At 52.3% G+C, this 18,168-nt stretch overlaps 1 protein-coding gene across 1 annotated transcript in view; it reads right to left on the bottom strand.

Annotated features, from left to right (window-relative positions):
* Window positions 1-18,168, bottom strand: part of nrxn2b (neurexin 2b) — a 677,945-nt gene that overhangs the window by 322,623 nt on the left and 337,154 nt on the right. The window contains exon 11 of the mRNA XM_080022852.1: window positions 16,861-16,887. Within this exon, the coding sequence (XP_079878978.1) occupies window positions 16,861-16,887 (27 nt within the window). The remainder of the gene's footprint in view (window positions 1-16,860; window positions 16,888-18,168) is intronic.

Here is an 18,168-nt window from a genome sequence, read left to right as displayed (position 1 = left end):
GAGAAGGCGGCGGACGTGATACCGAGCTGGACGGCTGCATATATTCACGCGTGAGACTAAAATGCAGGTTGAAAACCAAAGGGATGGGAGGGAGCGTTGGGCACCGACCGGTCAGGTCACGGGCCCTGGAATGCGAGTCGTCGGCTTGTCGTTTGGGCAGGTCCCTCATGACCCTGGACGACAGAAAGCCGATGCAGACGGGGAAAAAACCCTCCGAATAAAAACCGACCCGCCGCCTCGGTCCATTTCCAATCCCGACCGCCAGAAGCCGAACCAAAAACCGGGCTGGCAAGCGTTTTCCCGACACGGGCAGGGATCCCGACCGGCCGAGCCACTGAGCTAACCGAGACTGTCAGAGGGAACAATACGCGCCGTGCCAAGGTGACCGGGGGCCGCGGCATGACGGGGGGTCCCTGGCCCGACCTCAAAAAGCCCCGCGCGGTGAAGCGCAGGCGGGCGTTACGCAGAGCGCAGCAACCGGCCAAATCGTCGTCCCGCAGGGGTCACCGGAGCATATGCGGAGCGGGCGGATGGTCGGGGACAGACGGAGGGTCCCGAAGTGTTACGGATCAGGGCACGACCACCGGGGGTCTTCGGAGTTGGTGTCGAGGGGTCAAAGGGTCGCGGCCCGCTGGGGCGGGGGGGGGACAGAGTGAGATGATGTGTCTGGGCACAACGAGACAGTTTAGGCCATGCTCGGCTGAACCGGCCCCCCACCCCTACACACACACACACACACACACACAAACACACACACACACACACCGGAGGGCGCGCTGTGAATTCGAATCAGGGAGGATGAGGACACCAAAAAAAGAGAAAGGAAAAACAAAATAGAGTCTCTTTCAGTGCAGAGAAGTTGTGTTTATATTAGAAAGCGCTTGTGCTCGGCGCCACACGACAGTTATATAAATATATGTGTGTGTGTGTGTGTGTGTGTGTGTGTGTACCTACAGTATGCAAACAAACACAAAAAAAAAGAAAGCAGCTTTCACAGCGCCCCCGTATGTGCCAGTTTGCGTTTCCGTCACGCCGACGCCAACGCTGACTCGGGACCCCGAGCCCTCTCCCCCGCCGAGCGGAGATCTGCGCAAACCGAGGCGAGTGGAAGCCGCCGCCCTTTGCGTTTGCGTTTGCGTTTGCGCGCTGTGACGTGGCGGTGCAGTGCGAGGCCGCCGCCGTTCCCACGGGGGGGGAACGGGAATTATGGGCCGCGAGCGCCCGGCGAGGAATTTCGCACACGCACAGGCACACGCACACACACACACACACACACACACACGAGCATATACAGCCGACTGACCGCAGTCCAATTAAAGAAGGCTCAGCACCATCCAGGCTGCCTCCCTCCCTCCCTCCCTCCCTCCCTTCTCTCATTCTCAGCTCAGCAGCCCCTCTCAGAGGAGAGGTGGAGGCGTTGCCAAGACGTTGTGTTTATTTAAAAGCAGGAGGAGGATGAGTGGGTCGGGCGGGCGGATCGGGATGGGGACCTTCGCCCAAGACAACACCAATATGCGCTGACCCTGTGGGGAAGGGGGCGGGGGCGGGGGGTGGTGGGGGCGCGTGCATCTCTACAGCATCTCGTAAGTTTCTCTCCGTACGCCGGCGCCGCTTATCGCGATGGACAGATGGTGTAATTAAATACAGGGGTGTGTGCGTGCCTGTAGGAGTGCAGCCTTGCATTTCGCCTTTTTCGTCTCCTCATTGTGCTCACGATCATCATTTCCCGGCAAGGTAATGGACCCAGGGCGGCTTCCCGCCACCCTCCCATCTGGGGGGGGGGGGTCCAAAACGCACCGTACCCTTAAACATGTCAGCCGATACTGCGCGTACAATCACACACACACACACACAGTTTTTGTAGCTTTTAATGTACGCGCACAGGAACGCAAACGCATCAAATCGGCGGTAAAAAGGCCACTGAGCTCCCAAGACGAAGCCGGGGTCAAAAATGAAGCGTCCCACCGGCTGATGTGTCTACCTCTGGACATCGAAAACACATTCATTCTTCATGTGGAACGGGACGAAAACGCGGCAGAGTGGCTGACACTCCCGGCCTTTCCGAGCCATCGGCAAGGCGACAATGCCCCCCCCCCCCCGGATGTGCGATGGGACATTCCGTTTGTTGATTGAACTCTGATGTCAATTTCGCAGAATTCTGCTTTAAACATGTTTTGGGGTTTTTTTTGTATCGATTTGAAATAATCATTTCCATCCAATGCGATGTTACCCTCAAAAACTGCCTCGTTTGTTTGTTCGTCTGTTTTAAAAATGAATGGAAAAGTAAATGGATTGTCATTGATTTTTTTTTTTTTTTTTTTTTTTTTTTTTTATAGAGCACCGTACAGTATGTCATCAGAAAGAAACGCTTACACTTTTTTTTTTTTTACGATCGAACAATACTGTAGAATGGCTGCAGATGTAATACCATCACGACATCACGCCCGGAGGTGCGCGGCGGTTCTCTCGCTCCCTAATCAGGTTTTTTTTTTTGGTCTTTTTTGTGTGTGTGTGTGTGTGTGTGTGTCTGCTGATGGGCACTTTCTAAATTTCACGAGGCGAGCGGCTGCGCCTCCCGGGCTAGGGTTAGGGTTATGGTTATGGTTAGGGTTATGGTTAGGGTTATGGTTACGGTTATGGTTAGGGTTAGTCCCTCTGCTTTCTGCCCGATGTGTGCGTGAGACGCGATGCGATGGCTGCAAACGGGACCTTAAAGTGGTAATCCGGTCTGCCTCCGAATTATTCTCAAAACCGACCCCACCACCCACACTGGAAACAGCATCGGAGCACACACTTGCAATGTTGCAAATAAAGTGAGTATCAAACATGGCATTACGGATTACCACTATAATTTTCCACGGCGCTGTTATTAATATTTCGCATCGGACTCTCTACACGACTAAACTCGCCTCCGTGGATCAATAAATATGTGCAGCTCCTCCAGCTGGTCTCAAATCTCCGTCCGGCTGTTTTTGTGTATTTTCATTCAGGGTTTCACGTTTCGCGTCGAGGAAGGAATTCCAAGAGCGCCGAGCCGGGGGGTGTACTTATGTAGCGTCAGAATTAAACCCGTAAAAAACAGGCGGAGAGACATACGGTAAGAGTCGATTCCTGACGTGTGGCAAACAGAGTTCTGACCGTTCGCCCCCCCCAAAGGCTTAAAAAAAAAACATGAAGTATTCAGTACCAGTATAACCGCCTTTCACAAGGATGGCTGCGGGCACGCGAGGACCAAGGTTCTAACGAGCAACGTCGGGCCAGAAAACGGTTCGAGATGCGGCTGCGAGCGATCGGCCGCCGCCGACATCGACGGGAAGCAACGGCGGGGTCGATGGGAGGGCGCGGACGGAGGTACAAAGTGAGAGAGCGAGCGAGACGCGGCTGCCGTTCATGGCGCGAACACTCGTTGTGTGCCGTACAGATACACCGTCGACTCACAGCCCGGGCGACTTTCCTCCCGCCGCGCACACAACCCGATCCCTCCAACCACCGTCCCTAATTGGACAATATATAGCGTGTGTGTGTGTGTGTGCGCGTGTGTTAATGTCAATGGATTCTAGGGTGTGTGTGTGTGTGCGGGGTGTTGGAGGGGCGGCTAAAGATGAAGCGAGAGATTGTTCTCGGAGCTTCTGTGTGAATTGTATTGGGGGTCTCCAGTTCTGGAATATCCGGGAGGTGCGGGAACCCAAGTTAGCGATTGGGGTAACATAAGACGCACTGACGCTACATGGTGTCATTCTGCCGCCTGTGTGGGTGTATGTGTGTGTGTTTTACTATAGTGTACTGGTGAGGACCGGTCTCCGAATTGACTATATTTTTTGGTTTCGAACGTGCGCCAGGAACGCGGGTCCTCACTAACCAGGTGCATTTCTTCGGAGCTCACATTGTTACCCGTGCAAGAATGTGTGTGAGACGATTCGTTTCGGCGATTCGCGTGCTTGAGGACATGCGCCCGTATATGTTTCACCTCGTCCAAACCGAGCGAGACGACCGCTTTTATGATATGCTTATTTTGAGAATGCCCAAATCGCTCGGGTTGAAACCATCAGAAGGGTAGAAAAAGATTCTTGCTCGAGGTCTTCAGGGAGGAGGTGGGGATCCAAGCAACCTTCTGATTAATGGACGACCCTTTATGCCACCCTATTATACTGTTCACATGCATCCACCCGCCCATCATTATTACTATTCTCGGCATTTTTACATTTTATGATATCTGTCTAGATGTGTGCCTGCGCAAAGCCCCGGAGCGAGCACTTCTTCTGTGCCAGGCCCGATGACCCCTCTCTCCTCTGCCATCTGTGCTCCCTGGCACGAGGAAGAGCCCCCACCACCTTCCTCTCTCTCTCCGTTGTTTCTAACACACACCCCTCCCTCGACCCCTCCCTCTCCCCCTGGTGGCCCTGCGGAGATGTCAGCGCGCGCGCACACACACACACACACCCACACACACACACACACACACACACACGATCTGTCCCAGGTATCAACACCCTCCTTGAACCCTGTATTCTCTGAGGAAAATGCCTACAGATAAAAAAAAAAAAAAAAAAGTCGCTTGATTCGCTATTGATTTTTGCGTTGCCTCTTAGTTCAAATGACTGAACACGCCCACCCCAAATAAATAATCCTGCAAATGCTACTCATTTCTGCAGAGCGAGAGAGAGAGAGAGAGAGAGAGAGAGCCGTGATGCATTCTGAATCGCACGGAGATCGGTACGCTCAGCGCCCTGGAAATGTAAATATTCACACACACACACACACACACACACACACACACACACACACACACACACACACACACACACACACACACACACACACACACACACACACACACACACACACACACACACACACACACACACACACACACACAGCCATAACCCCGCACTCGACACAAGCCTGACTGCCCGCCCACTCGCCCGCCTACTGATAAAAAGGCTCAGTGTTTTTCCAGGTCTCTATTCATAATGCGATGTAATCTACTCCAGTTTTAGCTATTTCTTTCCCAACATCCAATCGCTAGAGAGTACGAGTCTAGGCCCTCATCTTTTTTTATTTTTATTTTTATTTTATTATTATTTTTATTTTTATTTTAAATCCAAGATCAAATCAACACAAGAAAAGAAATATGGTCTGTAGTACTGATACTTGATTGTTTTCTGATAATCCATCCGCTGGAGAGCTTGACACCATTTGAATTAATATTTGACTTTTGAGTCAAAGTATGTTAAAGCGCACACACACACACACACACACACACACACACACACACACACACACACACACACACACACACACACACACACACACACACACACACACACACACACACACACACACACACACACACACACACACACACACACACACACGACTTGCTCCCATGCAAGGTACTGTACTGTGCTGTGGGTCGTCCAGCTTGAGCCAGCCGGTCGGTCCCTGACCAGATGGAGCGGCTCGGGACGCCGCCACACACACTGTGCTGACACAGTGACCCAGCACTACTGTGACATGTGCACCGGGCAGCGAACGGGAACCGCGTGGAAAGGGAGGTTGCATTGGGCTGGGTTGTGTTGCTGTATAGGCAATATTTGGGTGCGTTAGCTCTAGTTTTTAATAGTCTCAGTCTCCAGGAACAGAGGAAATAACATCGTACATTGAATAAAAAAAAAAAAATAAATAGTTGAGGCCCCCTCCGGAACCTGTCAAATCGTCCCTAACACATTTCACATTTCAAATGCTTTCCTACGCTCCTGACACTGTGTGTAAAAAAAAAAAAAGAAATGACAACTTGAAATGACAACGGTAAATATGTGTTTGCATTGCCGGGTAAACCTGCTCTGCACAAGCCTGAGATTTTAACACACAGACACACACACACACACACACACACACCTATCAACCAGCCAGTGGTCATATATGAATATGTGAATATTATTCACACATAATTGTTTGCTTCAGGCAGAGGTGCACATAAATACACGCGCCCCGAAACCCATCCGCCGTGCACTGGAGCAGGCGCGGCGGCACCAACCCCCCTCGTCCTCCGCGGGCGACGGGGGTGGCTCGTGTCGGCGAGGTTAATGGCTGTTTGCTCCTCTCAACCTTCACACTTGATTACCGCACTCTGCCAGGCGTCCGGGCGGGGCGGGGGACGCGACTCCGGCGCGGCCCTGCCGAGGTCAGGCGCCGCTCGGTTTGATATGCCGGACGCCATTCATTACGGTCGGAGCGAGGGGCACCCTGCGCAAAATTGCCGCCTCGCACCTCCGCAGAATGCCAAACGACGGGACGGAAAAAACACATTTCGGAGAGTCTATTCGCAGCTTTGGCGCCTGAGGTGTAACGGCGTGCTCCCGTAACAGCGTCGAAAATATGCCGTGAACCCACTGTTACGCCCGGATATTGTGGCCGATCTCCAATAGCCCCATTGGTCAGGTCATGGCCACCGCTTGCGCCCAGTGTTGCCAATGGGAACCCCTCCTAGACAGCTTCGGACCACCTGGACCGCTATTCCTGGACCACGTTAATCAAGCGACAGCTGGGGTGTCCACCTTGAATAACGCCATCGTCCGCCTGTCGCTTGCAATTTTGACAATTTGCAGAACAAGTTGTTCAAAGTGACTTCGATTGACAGAGCGGGATTCGGTACCAGTAAGTAGGTAAAATCTATGAAATACTCAGCATGGAAAGCCATTCAGCCTTTCTTCCGGAGAGGCGGGAGCTTGTTCCACCATTGTGCCGCTGTTTTTTCCACCCCCATTCGTTTCATCCGTATGTCCCTGGACAATTCAAGCCATCCTTTCACAGCAGAGCGCTTTGTGTGAAAGTTCTCGGTAATGATGGCGTCTTTGGCGTCCAAGGAAGGCTTTAATGGGCACCGCGGCTAAAATGTGGTTCCTCCTCCCAGCCTCGGCTCAGGCCGGCTCACCCTCAGGGCTGATTCTTTTGTGCGTTGCTCGAATGGAATTCATCGAGGCGGGTCTATGCAAATGACACCGTATTCCCGGACCCAGGGGTGCCCTTACATGATTCATGACCACTTACTGTGTTAACTGCCCCTCATTGACTTTCAAGGTCTTGGTTAGAACTAAGCCACGCGCCAGCTAAACCAGAAAAAAATATTTTTGGCAAAGCAGCAAGGGGGAACAGCATTGTGTACAACCTGGAACTTTTTGTGTGTCTACACCCCGGTACTTTATTTTCCACATGCATGCAAGAAGCTAAGTATAAGGAAAAGGGTTAGATACATCTTTCCCAAAGTCTCCGTGGTGTGGGGATGGTGTGGTTTGAGCAGCCACACCTGTCCTGGGTCTCGGTAGCGGGGGGGACCCAGGATCAGGGTGGCTGCATACCTGTTGCCCGTTGGTTGGTCTCGCGAGCAACAGGTAAAACCCCCATCCCCACACTCACTCAGGAGAGCGGAGCCCCTGTCGTGACCTGTGTCCATCCGCTCCGGGGCTTGTTGTATCAAGGCCCCTGTCCACAATAAACAGTGTTTTCTCAACGCCGTCGTCCGTGTGTCTGTGCCGGCGGTCCCTGAAACTGCCACACTCTCCTGAGGTCCCTCAAGTGACTATGTGGGCGATCCCCATCTTAAACAGCGAAAGTTTCCCATTTCTGCTTTCAATCGAGATCTGGGGGATAGCACATGCCACACACACAGTTCACGTCAAAACAAACGTCCACTCATTGATTTGATGACGAATACAAATCTTCGTCCCAATTCGGGCTTCCGTGGGGACAATGATTCATTCATTCAGGCCTCCTCTGGAGCCGACGCCTAATTTTGGCTGGCATCCAAAGACATCGCTATTTCCACTTCCATCTCAGCGGGAAGGAAGTGGCCCGATCACGGACGCCCTGGCGAGCGGCCGCGCAAGGGGGACGACGCCGACAGATCGGCGCTGATCGGAAATGCCAGGAGATAGGCTAATTGCTGCTTTTGCCTGACACACACACACACACACACACACACACACACAATATTCCAGAGCTGTACTCCACTTCAACTGTGTTTGTGTGTGTGTGCGTGTGTGTGTCTGGGGGTGGGGGGGTTGAGAGAGGGGGAGAGAAGAAGTGGAAGAGGGGAGGGCGGGGCAGCCGCCAAACAGACTATGACCCCCCCCCCCCGGCCGTGATTATCTACATCCCTCGCTCTGTCACCCACCCCTCCACCGCCACCATCGCCACCACCCCCCCTGTGCCAATTACAGAGATAAGACCAACCCGCCTGCGTGTGCCTGTGCGTGCGTGTATGTGTGTGTCGGTGCGTTCGCCGCCGGTCTATGGACATTTCTCTTTTTTTTCCCCTCTCCCATTCTTTCCTCCCATTTCTGCACACGTGCCGGTGACGTGCGCGTGTCTGTGTTTCAGCGCCAGTGGTCGCCCGCGCCCCCCGCGCGCATTAATATTCACCGTTTGATTTTAGAAAGCCTCGCCGCCCCCGCCCCACCCCACCTTTAATGTTCTCGAGACCCTCTGTAGGGGGATCCGCGGCGCTGGTATAGCATACATGGCGAGATAACAGTCACTGATATCTCCCGGTGTTGCAGATGGCCACCACGGGGAGATGTGTTCCTGCCGGGTGGGGGGGGGGGGGGGGGTGTGTGGGGTGTTGAGATTGGAGGCAGATTGATTTTGAGAAGCGAGGAATGAATCACACATTCCTCCGCGGCCTCCAGCAATGTGGTGCTATGCCCTTCCATCTTTTCTCGCGCACACACACACACACACACACACACACACACACACACACACACACACACACACACACACACACACACACACACACACACACACACACACACACACACACACACTTCACAGTCCTCTCCCCGACGCCAGTCCTCAACGCGCCTCCACTTCGTCTCCACCCCCGTCCTCACGTGTGCTCCCCCCCGTCACCTCTTCCCCCTTCCTTTATCCGTCACATCCCCGTCCCCGAATCAAATCAATTTTTGGGGTGAACCGCCTTTCCCAGCGCGGGCGCGGTGGTTTGGGTCAACGGGCCGGTCCGGAGCCGGGGTTTGCGGGCTGCTGGCGTGTCCGGCAAGGGCTTGCAGGAGGCAGAGCCCGAGGGGCGCGGGCACAGGGACCAGAGCACCAGGCCGTCGGCGCCCACCTGGAAGGGCGGAGCAGGTCCGGCGCCGGAAGACGCGAGACGCTGAGTTGAACCACGCCCACTGCTCCTGGCTGCCTCTGGAGGCACATTTCTCCAGCCACCGCTCCCTGCACGTGTGCGTGTATATGTGTTATGAGCACTCTCTGCATGCATGCGTGCGTGTGTGTGTGTGTGTGTGTGTGCGTGTGTGTTAAGTGCATTTGCACCTGTAAGACCAATAAAACCGTCGTCCATTGCTGTGGTGCGATGGCAGAACGGCTGACTAACCGCACCGAACCGGTCGGAGGCCTCGTGCGACGGCAACTAGGTCCAACCCTGACAGTGCAACCGGGACAAGGAGAAGTTTGACGTTCAAGGATGTAGGTTCGCCCACGCCGAGAAACTTGCCGCCCCGCCGCCGCTTCTCGCGTGTGCTTGAACATGGGTGGAGGCGGTCCAACGGAGCGAACGACCTTGAACGCAAACAGGAAGCTCCCAAAGGTATCAGTCATGTCGTGCCAAGCGGGGAGGCGGGGGCAGGCACTTCATCGGGGTTTCATCGACTCTTTGCACTTCCGCCAATCGGCTCATGCGGCTACGTTTGCGCGACTAGAAACAGGAAGCTGCACCGGTGCCTACTGCGCAACCCGCCGTAGCCACTGCCACCCTGCGGTCACTGGAAAAGGTGGTTTTGGATTTAAAAAGTATCCGCCGTTAATAATGTGTCGTGGTGCCGTGATTCAAGTTCCACGTCTTCTGAAAAGGAGAATTTTCTGGGGCTGGATTGGAGCCACCGAACACCGGGGGCTGCGGGGCGACGCCACACGGTGGGAGTACAATGGTGGGTATTTCAAATCGGTTGGGGATTTATTTCCTTATAAAATAGAAAAGCAAAGCCAAATAAATAAAAATCGCGTTTGCTCCCCGAGGTCGGCGGCTGTTCGGCAACATTGCACGGGCCATCAACTTCACAGCGCGGCCCCCCTCCGCCTGCGCGAGAACCCCTTTTTGATTTGCGGCCACTTGGCACCGCGTTTCCTCCGGGTCCCTTTGTGTGCGCGGCGCGGTTTCGGAAATAAAGGCCGTTGACGACGGCGGAACACATTTGTAGATTTCGCTCGCGCACTTGTTTTTTTTGGGCTTTTGAAGTGAGCGCTGAGTAGAGTGTTACGACAATTTGCATCAATTCTTGTTTTGTCTGCCTGTCGGAAAAGGGGGTGGGGGGGGCGTCACTTTGCGAGGGGAAGCCGGCGGTGCGAAGGCGCTAGGTAATACCATCTAAGAAGCGGCGACGTCTCCCAATTATGATTCTTGTTTTTTTTTTTGTTTTTTTGTTTTTTTGTTTTTTTTATCAGCACCCGGGGCTCTTGGCTGATGCAATGGCGTGTGCACTTCCTCCCACCCCGCGCCGTATTCAGGTGGAACACGCCGCTCCTGCTCAATCAAAGGGATTTCGACAGGAACTGAGGGCGTGATGCAAGGCAACACCGTCTACACGTTAGGGCTTTCAATGGAACACATTAGCACATGCGATAAAAAAAATAACAAAAACAAGAATCGTAATGCGTTTGGGTTTTTTTTCTGAAATCATATTTATAGTATGGAATGCTCTGCACTGGCACTGTAGCCACTAGACGGTCACATCACAGCAACTCAATCGGAGCCGAGGCGACGAGCGAGCGGCTTTTTGGGGGCTGAAATGAGGCGCATTCTGAGTTTCTGCATTTTTGCCTTTATCTTACGCACCTGGCGGCACCGCAGGCCGGCTTAACAGATTGCCGGTGATCAACGCGGCAGAAAGGTGAACATCGACGCGGATACTTTCGGTTTGATGCAATCTGTGGGGGCTGGCTGGTTGAAATATCACCGCGTCAGTTCATCATATGATGAATAATAACGCGCATGTTCAAGGCGCCAACGCTGGTCCAGGCCAGACTACACGACATGAATCTACAACGGATGGTTCTTTTAATGATGAGTTTCTTTAACCTGTATTTGGGGGCGAATACTGGACGGCCCTCGCCGTGGATACGCTCCGCTGGGCTTAAACACAGCAACTGTATATTTTGCATGAAATTTCAATTAAACGTGAAATAAATTGCGATTCAAGGATTGCAATTACAAGTTGGCTTTTTTTCTTTCCCCTCCCCCACCCCCCACCCAGCCCGGGCCTTAATAAAAATGTCGGTTTTTCAGTTTTTTTTTTTTATCAACTCTTTCGTGTTTCCACAATTCCACATTTTAATAAGGGCCTGGGCTGGAGAAAATAGAGAACCTAGCCTTTAATTGCAGAAATGTTGCTTGATTAAAAAAAAAAATATATATATATATATATATATATATATATATATATATATTACTATTATGCACAAAGTGAATGCTTCCCCTCACAAAAAAAAACAAACACCAAGCATTTATCTTGCCTCCCCCCGTGACGCACGCGCACTCCCTGCGTATATTCCACGTCGGCTTCAATCGGGAAAATGCAAAACTTATTACATATTCCTTTGAAGTTTGTATAGGCTTCAAAGCGCCTCTTTATTAGGTCATTTCTGTTTAACATTTTAAGAGGCGTTTGGTGCATCTCGCATTAATACATGCAGAGAAAAAAGTATGATACAATTTTTATTATTATTATTATTATTTTTTTTTTTTCCCTCCACTGATGCGCACGAGTGCATTTTTAGCACTTTTAAAACATGCGTTTGTGGTGCGAAGATTTGCTTCTTTTATTTTTTATTTTTTTGCGTGTGTCTGCGTCGCTTGCCGGGGAACCGTGCAACAGTTTGTCTGGGCGCACCGGCGGTTTTGAGTTGAAATCGCTCGGATCAAGGACGCGCCCGTCGCTTAGGGTGCACACACCCGTGGCGTTATGTTAATCGCCGCGGGGCTCTCGTCGGCTCGTTGCGTCGGCATTTGGCCGCCGTTTTTTTTTTTTGGGGGGGGGGGGGGGGGCGGATAAAACCGACATCAAACAAAAGAAAAGGATGACCTCCGTTGGAGCATTAAATTGCCTTTAAAGCAAAAAAAAACACGAAAAAAAATCCACACCGGGATGCGCGTTCAAAAGCGAGCGCCGGCGTCCACGGAGCCGGGGGAGGGCACCGGGAGACGGGAGGCGGCGTCTCGCGGCCACAGCGAGCGATAAGGAACTCGTTCAAATGCCATCTCGCGAAATGGCGGGGGAAGTCGAAAAGAGAGCCATCTGCTCCAAGACGGTGGGGGGGGGGGGGGCAGCGGGAGCGAGGAACCCAATTCAATATAAATTAGGTTGAACACACCATCCATTCAGATGTAATGTGGCCGTGACAGCCGGCGACACCTGTCTTCTGTCAGCCGGTGAACTAAAGTATCCGCAGTGGGCACCTGGGGCTGTGATGGGCACTTGTCTGTTGGTGTGTGTGTGTGTGTGTGTGTGTGTGTGTGTGTGCGCGCGCGGTCTACGGACATTTAGCTTTTGTTTTCTTTAAGAGATAAGAACGTATCATACCGCGGCACGCATGCATATTCATTTGTTTGCCAGGCTGAATATACGTGTTATTGGTTTTCCGCACGTAATCCCCGTCGGACGATTGCATTCAATCAAAAATTCCACCAAAAAACGAAAAAGAAAACCCCCACCAAACAGTCGAAACTAAACAGCGACTGTAATCCCAACGTGACAACGCATGCCAAACTACGGGCGGCGCCGCTGCGTGGGCGTGTTTTTTTTGGAACGAGCGGGCCGCAGGTGGGCCGCGCCGAAGGGCGTGACACGAGCAGACGGGGGCCCCCCCCCCCCGGTGCTTCCCTAAATCATCATCCGGGCCCCGACTCCCCCTCACCCCTGCCCTCCGCAGAGAGAGGCTGGGGTGAGCACGGCGGTAAGTCTCCCCCGATCCCCCCTGAGGTGACGCCGAGGTGCCGGTGGCCACCTCGAGGTGTCGATAGCAACCCCGCCGATGCGTGACCGAGGTTGGCTTCTTCTTTCGGAGGTAAACCCCCTTTCAACGCCCCTCCCTTTCCTCGCAGTTCAGACTCTGAGGACACTTAAAGTTCCAGCCGCAAAAATCCGTCGAATCGTTCCGCACGCGGCGAGAGGGATTTCTTCTTCTTCTCCTTTTTTGTTTTAATTTATTATTATTTTTTTTAACGCCTTCACATCTTCCGAGTGTGTGTCAGAAACGCTGAAATCCTCCAGTTGGTGAATGTCGACTAACCGAGGCGATGGGATGGCTTGCGTCGGCGGTGCAAGCTTCGTATCGGTACAGGGTAGCATCGAGGTCGCCCACTTTGTTTGGGCCCCCGGACCCTGTTTTTTTTTTTTTTTTTAGGTCCCGGAGATCTTGAGACGACGGGCCATAGGAGAGAGCGGGCCGATGTTCACCTTTGGCTTCGTTGGTTGTCAGCCGGCAGCACCGACGCCGTGCGCTTACGATCCACATCTAAGCCCGCGGGGCTGGATTACGAACGGGGCTTTACCGCGCCTTCAAATGGGAGAGCAGAGGCTACGTTTGTTACCTCAGAGCGCGGAGAGGACTGCGGTGATGATGACGGAATCACAAGAGATTTTAAACCCCGAACTCAAATTTTCAGAAAATAAAATAAAATATATTCTATGAAATGACAATATTTCGGTCTTAGAAATGGCCTGGCATGCGTATCGAGTGACCCCGGAGGTCTGATTTTGGGTCAATCATTATTTATTAGAGCAGCAGCTTATTATAGTGCAGCCCAAACTCGGACGACATCTGAGGAGCTTTTTTTCCCCCATAAATTCTAATGACAATTATTATAATTTTTATTTTTAATGATCATGTTTTTTTTATTTCGGGCCTCCGTCCTGTAAACCTCCACCCTGTACGTATTCCTGTGGCGTCAACACGTCCAACACACCAAAGAGCGCCGGAATCCAAACGAGCGGCTAAAAAACGCCCGCGTGTGAAATCCTTGAAAAAAGATGGAGAAAAAAAAACAAAAAAACGCGCCGAAAAACCCGAATACACCCGCCGCACGTTTATTTAGGAGGCTGTTTCGGGTCAGCTCCCGTTCAACTGATGTATCTTCCATGACGCGGTGCTCGCCGATCCCCCCGGCGAGGAAGGAGGCGTGGAGGACGCCCGTGAGGAACATGCCCCGGACGGGGGTGGGGGGTTGGGGGGGGGGGGGGCGCGAGGGTGGGGTTGAGGTGTGTGACCTCATTTTCTGACTTAAGTTCAAAGCCAGGAAGAGGATTACTCCGCCTGCAGCTCCTCTGCGTGAAATAAATCATTGTCTGTGGCTCCGATTTACATCTCTCTCTCTCTCTCTCTCTCGCCCCTTGCTCCCTCTCTCTCTCTCTCTCTCTCTCTCTGTCCATCTCTCTCTCCCTCTCTCTCTCTCCATCTCTCTCCCCCCATCTCTCCATCTCTCTCTCCCCCCATCTCTCTCTCCCCCCCATCTCTCTCTCTCCATCTCTCTCTCTCTCTCCCTCTCTCTCCCCCATCTCTCTCTCCCTCTCTCTGTCCATCTCTCTCTCCCCCCCATCTCTCTCTCGCCCCTTGCTCCCTCTCTCTCTCTGTCCATCTCTCCCCCCCCATCTCTCTCCCCCCCATCTCTCTCTCTCCCTCTCTCTGTCCATCTCTCTCTCCCCTTGCTCCCTCTCTCTCTCTCTCTCCCCCCCATCTCTCTCTCCCTCTCTCTCTCTCCCTCTCTCTCCCCTTGCTCCCTCTCTGTCCATCTCTCTCTCCCTCTCCCCCTCCCCCTCCCCCCCATCTCTCTCCCTCTCTCTCTCTCCCTCCCTCTCTCTCTCTACATAGTTATTATGACGTGGCTTTCGTGTGAGTGACCGCAAGGCAGCGTGCCACAGCAGGAAAAAACAACCCCCCCCCCCCCCAAAAAAAAAACACAAGGCACCGCGTGAACGACGGCAGGGATGACGTGGAGAGTGAGTTGGTGTCGCACACACACACACGCACACTTGGAGATGCTGGCGTTTAAGGGTGGAGGAGCCCGCTTGTGGTCTCTCGCTCTCCCGCCGCATCCCCTGCGCTTGCAGGACATCTAGTGTTCGCCTGGCAGACCGGCACCGCTTCCATTTCTATTCCCAGCCAAAACTGGGGATCATTTCAATGTGCGTCACGGCAATTCGTCGTACGCCCGTCCTGCTTGAAAAAAAAAAATATAATGTGCCCTAATAAACGCCTTTATCAAGGGCTTTGGAAGTTCTCCTTTAAAACACACACACACACACACACACACACACACACACCATTTTGGATTCCTCTGCATGAACGTTCCACAGACAAATGCGTCAGCTGCGTTTGAATACACCAAATGACACATGCATACCCCCCCCCCGACACACACACACACACACACACACACACACACACACACACACACACAGTTAATTCTGCCATTATAAAATAAAATTTGAGGACTTAAAGTACTTTTTAAGCGTTCATTTTCAAGGACTTCAAACAAATACAACATATACATAAACAAATATGATACATTTTCAAGGTGATCTTGATTCATTTAAATACACTAATCCTTTCTCATTGTCTATTATTTATATTTGCATACCGATTAGCGATATAACTAATATTAATCTCATCGTCATCTACGATTATAAGTGTCCATTTCCAACCATGCTGGATTAAATATTTCCCTGGCATGATCTATGTTGTAAAAGCGAGTCTGGAACATTTCCATTCCGATATTGTTGTATTGCATCACAGGTTTTCAACGGCCGATTTTTTTCTTCAAGGACTCTTCAAGCACTTCAGCACAGAAGGAGCTATTTTCAAGGTTTTCCCAGCACTTCAAATTTCTGACAAAGACAAATTCAAGCACTTCAAGGCTCGACAGGCACACACGCACAGGGCCGCACTTACCTGCAGCCACGCCTGTACAGACGGCTGTGGTGGAAACAACAGTTTGGGTGGGGTCGGGGGTTCTGTCCCCGTCAGAATTTTAGGGTGGAGGGGTGTAGGGTGGAGGCGGCGATCAAACATTAGCTTGCTCTGAGCCCCGGCACACGGCAGGTGGTTGCGTTTCCCACTGGGTAAGCAATTAGCTTTCCGGGGTGGTTGGGTCGTCCCAAATAGGAAACACCCAGCACCTGCGTGTTCCGCCGAGCGCCTACTTCCTCATGCAGAGACGGGAACATCCACAGGGGCGGCAGGGTGTGTCAACTTTTAGTTTTATTTTTTATTTTTTTTTGTGTTTGGTTTTTTTTTAATCAGGAGAGGAACAGATTGTATTCCCAATTATAGGAAGATGCAATGAAACAATTTCACGGCAGAAAAGACGGGAGGGGGGTACTTAAACGGTCGCTCAGATGGACGAGGGGCGACTGGGAGACGTCGGCGGGACTCATAATAACACGGCATCGGGGGGGGGGGGAACCCCCAAACAAACAAAAGAAAGAAAACCAAAAACGCCCTGATGACAAATACGAATAAAAAAGGCAAAAGGGAAAATTGGATGCGTCTGACACTAATGACAGGGGTTGGAGAGGAAGGCGCGCCGCCAAAATACGACTCCGGGTGCCTATTCGAAAGTCCGATGAAAAAGAAAAACAAACAGAGCAAGGTAATGAGAGATCTGCCGCTCGTAATGACATGGCAGACGGCGCAGAAAAAAAAGGGGGGGCGGGGGGGGGGGGATTGCACAGAGTCAAATCGAGACAGACAGATACAACTTGTTTTTTTTGTTGTTGTTTTTTTTTTTTTTTGTTTGTTTTTTGGTCATGGAAAGAAAAAGAGAAATATATGCATAGAGTCACTTACTGAGGTTACAGTCTATCCTGATACAATCTGGCAGGGGGAGAGAGAGCGAAATGGTGAGATCAAATAAGAGAGAGAGGGAGAGAGAGAGAGAGAGAGAGAGAGAGAGAGAGAGAGAGAGAGAGAAGAGAGAAATAAAACATTTGACATCCTTCAAGGTACATTCTGCAGACAACCAAGCAATGCTCTGGGGCCACCATCCGGGGACAGACTTCGAGTCAGGACCACCCTTTGCCGAACTGTATACACCCCACCCGCCCCGCCCGGCGCGCTCCCACACCCAAAGCGCCGCAGGAGGCAAGTTCCATTCGCAAAGCGCTCGAAAGCGGAGGCTATGTGTTGTGTCAGCGGATGTACGCGCTACATCCTCTACCTGTAGACACCCGCAGAGGTTGCCACGGCAACGGTGTCACGTATGGCATCTCCACACGCGACGAAGGAGGCGAATCGGGACGCTCGAGCGCGCCCCCCTCCCGGCGTTCCCCGCCTGGGGTGGATGTGTGAGGAGGCGCAGCCGTTTTTTCACCGGCGCCTCTGACTTGTGAATTCCCCCTGCGGGCTTTGCTTCTGCCGCCGCGCTTTGGGCGTGCGAGGACCCCCCACAGTTTGCGAAAAAAAACCCCACGAGAAAAGGGTGACCTGCACGTCCCAGCCACATCTCGCCTCGCGCACGCGGGGGGAGCGAGAAACGGGGGGGGGAGAAGAAAATCAAACAAATTCGTCGTTGCTTTATTTTTTATTTATCATTATTTTTTTTAATTAATTAAACGCGGGATTGATAATAAAAACACGGACTGAAGCCGGTTTCGTATTGGGACCTTGAACGGCGGCGCGTGCACGTGGCCGCGTGGCTGGGCTGTGGTCTCGAGCTGTCAACCGTCACAGAATAGTGGACACAAACAGCCAGGGACCGGCCTCACTGCGAAGGGATGGCGGGGGCGGGGGGGCGACTGGAGAGTGATTTCAAATTGTTTGGCAAGGTGCTTAGGAGGCGACGTGGCGGCGACATCCCAGTGGCGAGGCTTGCAGACCGGACCGTGGGTCGCCTTGACGACGGACACAAGATCCAAAGAATATATTGGACTGGAAGTCTGCCGGTAGGGATCACCCGGCTCGGCGGTCACGTGAACTCAAATTTGAAAATCATTTCTCTTGAGATGAGATGAGTTGAACAGGGCATCGTCATTACCTGTCGGTAATAGGCGCCGGCAAGGGGGAATCCGTCAAAATTAGAGCCGTCCTTCTGATTAATTACCCGGATTTCAATTATCCTAACAGGGATTAAAGCTCAGAGAGAGAGAGAGAGCCTAA

The sequence above is a fragment of the Zeus faber genome (genome assembly GCF_960531495.2).
Source record: "Zeus faber genome assembly, chromosome: 22".
Lineage (NCBI taxonomy): Eukaryota > Metazoa > Chordata > Actinopteri > Zeiformes > Zeidae > Zeus > Zeus faber.
Note: the sequence above shows the minus strand (reverse complement) of the source record. Positions and strands in the feature narration are given on the sequence as shown.